At 39.8% G+C, this 1,822-nt stretch overlaps 1 protein-coding gene across 1 annotated transcript; it reads right to left on the bottom strand.

The window, feature by feature from the left end:
• Nucleotides 1-900: 900 nt before the first annotated feature.
• Nucleotides 901-1,614, bottom strand: LOC126195618 (uncharacterized). Its single transcript, XM_049934244.1, has one exon. It carries the CDS (start codon nucleotides 1,612-1,614, stop codon nucleotides 901-903), a length of 714 nt encoding a protein of 237 aa, XP_049790201.1.
• Between the last annotated feature and the right edge of the window lie 208 nt (nucleotides 1,615-1,822).

Below are 1,822 nucleotides of genomic sequence, written 5' to 3'. Positions count from 1 at the left end.
TGCCATCGATCCATCTCATCCTCTGAAGTCCTCTTCTTCTAGTTCCTTCAATCTTCCCCAGCATTAATGTTTTTTCCAGCGAGGCATGCCTTCGCATTGTTTGTCCAAAGTAGGTCAGCTTTTGTTTTAACATTAGACCTTCCAGGTAGAAATCTGATTTCATTTGCTCCAATATTGATCTGTAGGTTCTCTTTGCAGTCCATGGAACTCTAAGAAGTTTCCTCCAACACCACAATTCGAAGGAGTCAATTCTTCGCTATTCAGCCTTTCTAATGGTCCAGGTCTCACATCCATACATCACAACTGGAAAGACCAGAGCCCTCACAGTACGGATCTTTGTTGCTAGTGTTATATCTCTGGACCTTATAACCTTGTCAAGGTTTGACATCGCCTGTCTACCGAGCAACAGGCGTCTCCGGATTCCATGGCTGCAGTCGCCATCAGCAGATATCTGGGAACCGAGATAACTGAATGTGGTCACTACCTCCATGGTTTCTCCTGCTATATCCCACGAATTGGTAGGTGTAGTTGCCGTAATTTTCATTTTCTTCACATTCAGCCTAAGACCGGCCTTTTCACTTTTGTCTTTCACCTTCAGCAAGTGTGTTCTCAATTCTTCTTCACTTTCTGCCAACAGGATCGTATCATCCGCGTACCTGAGGTTGTTTACATTTATTCCAGCTATTTTAATTCCTGTTTCTCCTTCATCTAGCCTCGCATTCCTCATAACAGGTTCTGCATACAGATTGAATAAGTACGGTGACAGTATGCAGCCTTGCCAGACTCCTTTCTGAATCTTTATCCATTTCGTTGTTCCATACATAGTTCTCACCGTGGCTTCTTGGTCAAGGTATAAACTCCGTATCAGATGAATGAGGTGATCTGGTACACCCACGTTTTTCAGTACGTTCCATAATGTGTTGTGATCGATGCAGTCAAAGGCTTTGGCGTAGTCAATAAAGCAGAGGTACACATCTCTCTGGAATTCTCTTGCTTTTTCCATAATCCATCGAATGTTAGCAATTTGACCTCTAGTTCCTCTTCCTTTCCTAAATCCAGCTTGTTCTTCTGGTAAGCTCTCGATCTAGATATTGGCGAAGTCTTATTTTGTAAGATTTTCAACATGACTTTGCTAGCATGTGAGATAAGTGTGATTGTTCGGTAATCTGAGTGTTCTTTAGAACTTCTCTCCTTTGGAAAGGGGATGAATACTAATCTTTTCCAGTCTTCTGGCCACTGCTGTGTGATCCATATTTTTTGACATATTGAGTGCAGCACTTTCACTGCATCCTTTCCAGTGACTTTATACAATTCTGCTGGTATTTCATCATGTTCACTAGTTTTGTTATCAGCCATATTTTCAAGGGCCCACTGGATTCCGCTCTCCAAAATATCTGGCTCTAGTTCTAAATTAACATTAACATCAGCAGTAGGAGCCCTGTCATTATGCAGTTCTTTCTTGTATAGGTCTTCTACATATTCTGCCCATCTTTCCTTAACATCCTCTGCTTCACTCAGATCTTTCCCGTTTCTATCTTTTATCATTCCAATTTTTGCCTGGAATTTTCCTTTAATTTCTCTAATTTTCTTATAAAGATGTCTTGTCTTCCCCATTCCGTTCTTTTATAGGATTCTTTATTTAAGTATTTGTTATCCGTTGGTGTATGAATTTGGATTTCAAAATTCTGGCTTCTGTAAAATACAGCATATTTCTTTTTTCTATTTACCCAAATAGAAACAGCAATGTTTTGAAACCCAAATTTAATTTGTAAACACTGAAAAAGATCAACAGGAACTTTTAGCACAAGTAAGATTAGGAAAA

Source organism: Schistocerca nitens, chromosome 7 (assembly GCF_023898315.1).
Source record: "Schistocerca nitens isolate TAMUIC-IGC-003100 chromosome 7, iqSchNite1.1, whole genome shotgun sequence".
Lineage (NCBI taxonomy): Eukaryota > Metazoa > Arthropoda > Insecta > Orthoptera > Acrididae > Schistocerca > Schistocerca nitens.
The sequence above is the reverse complement of the archived record's forward strand: the minus strand, read 5'-3'. Positions and strand labels throughout refer to the sequence as shown.

Coding starts and splice junctions, on each gene's coding strand:
- LOC126195618 (XM_049934244.1), bottom strand. CDS start 1,614: ATGGGGAAGACAAGACATCTTTATAAGAAAATTAGAGAAATTAAAGGA.